At 49.4% G+C, this 1,572-nt stretch overlaps 1 protein-coding gene across 1 annotated transcript in view; it reads right to left on the bottom strand.

Annotated features, from left to right (window-relative positions):
- Nucleotides 1–1,506, bottom strand: part of CAV1 (caveolin 1, caveolae protein, 22kDa) — a 17,932-nt gene extending 16,426 nt beyond the window's left edge. Inside the window, exon 1 of the mRNA XM_009887080.1 lies at nt 1,343–1,506. Coding sequence (XP_009885382.1) covers nt 1,343–1,447 — 105 coding nt within the window. The 5' untranslated portion in view covers nt 1,448–1,506. The remainder of the gene's footprint in view (nt 1–1,342) is intronic.
- Between the last annotated feature and the right edge of the window lie 66 nt (nt 1,507–1,572).

Below are 1,572 nucleotides of genomic sequence, written 5' to 3'. Positions count from 1 at the left end.
CGGATTCCAACTTGCTTGGGGGCTATGACTCATCCTCAGAAGGTTTGGTTGCTTTGGGGACTTCTTCTGTTGATGTACGCAATAAGCCATGATGCAGTCTCATTCTTCAGCTCTTGCATTCCCTGTCTACCCAGCTGCTCCTCCATGGGTAGAAGAAAAAAGAATTGCTCTCTTCCTTTTTAAAATCAACCATTTTAATGTAAGTTTTGTGCCGTTAGGTACACAGACTTTTTTTTCTAAACAAATAAAAGCTTTATGCCTTTTCTTTCCAGATCGCAAAGCTGACAATGGCTCCTTAAAGATATAGCCTGCTCTGAGGGATAATTCTTAGCGTTGATCCAGCACAATGGCTGATCATATTCATCACCTTCAAATTGTGTTGAAGTCAGTAGAATTTGAGGTTACTCGGGACCTTGCTATATTGTCTGCACATAGCATGAATCATTTTACTGACATACATTCAGGAACCAGAGTCCAACCTTTTGATTCTCTGGAAACAATGTGATATTTCTCTTTTTCGATAACAGGTCTTCCTGACCAACAAACATGGTGAACTTCACACACTCTGACTCTGCTGGACACTAAATAAGCCAGTTAGTGGCTTAGTCACCCACTACGGCTGGGCAACTCCTGTTTTTCCTAGATTCTGACAAGCCCAGATTACTGCATCCTCAATTCTCACATTCATAGTGTAAGATTCATCTCCTAAGAATAAGATGATCTCTATGATTTTTCTAACGAAAGTGACTTCAAGCCAAAATCTCCATCAACCCTGATTTGTCAATACAGCCAAACTCTGAATTAAAAACCTGAACAAAAAAAAAAAATATCCAGACAAGGGCACAGTTAGATTTTGCTTTGCTTGTTTCCATTTATCATTTCTTGAGGGAAGGGAAAACACCAAGGGAAACAAACCAATCCAAACCGAGGAAACCAATCCAAACGACCACCAGGACCTCTGATTTTGCACCCACTTGGCTCAGGGAGGGTGACCTGTCCCGCAGGCCGTGCCCAGCAGCACAGTAAGCTCACCCTGCACTGTTTCGGTGCCACCTCCCTGCCCTGCCTCTATACGTGCCCGAGGGAAGGAAAATCCCTCAGCCGCTGTCACATACGGTCAGGCAACTTCTTTTCACCCGCTCCCCCCGCTCCCAAGCGCCCCCCTTTCCCTGCCTCTATACGTGCCCGAGGGAAGGAAAATCCCTCAGCCGCTGTCACATACGGTCAGGCAACTTCTTTTCCCCCGCTCCCCCCGCTCCCAAGCGGGACATCCCGGCCGCAGGGGCTGACCTGACCGGCAGACATTTTCCAGCCCCGTCCCGTCCCGCCTCGGCCCCCTCACCTTGACCACATCGTCGTTGAGGTGCTTGGGGTCCCGGTTGACCAGGTCGATCTCTTTGGTGTGCACGTCGTGCACCGCTTTTTCGCTCAGCTCATCTGCCATCATCTTGTTGTTGGGTTTGTAGATGTTGCCCTGCTCCCTGACGGGCGCCGTGTAGAGAAAGCCCTGCGGAGAGGGAGAGGGAGAGCGGGCGGGAGGGGAGAGCCGAGCGGCGGAGGGGAGGGGAGGGG

This window comes from Charadrius vociferus, unplaced genomic scaffold, assembly GCF_000708025.1.
Source record: "Charadrius vociferus isolate BGI_N301 unplaced genomic scaffold, ASM70802v2 scaffold906, whole genome shotgun sequence".
Classification (NCBI taxonomy): domain Eukaryota; kingdom Metazoa; phylum Chordata; class Aves; order Charadriiformes; family Charadriidae; genus Charadrius; species Charadrius vociferus.
This window is presented reverse-complemented; position numbering and strand designations above follow the sequence as displayed.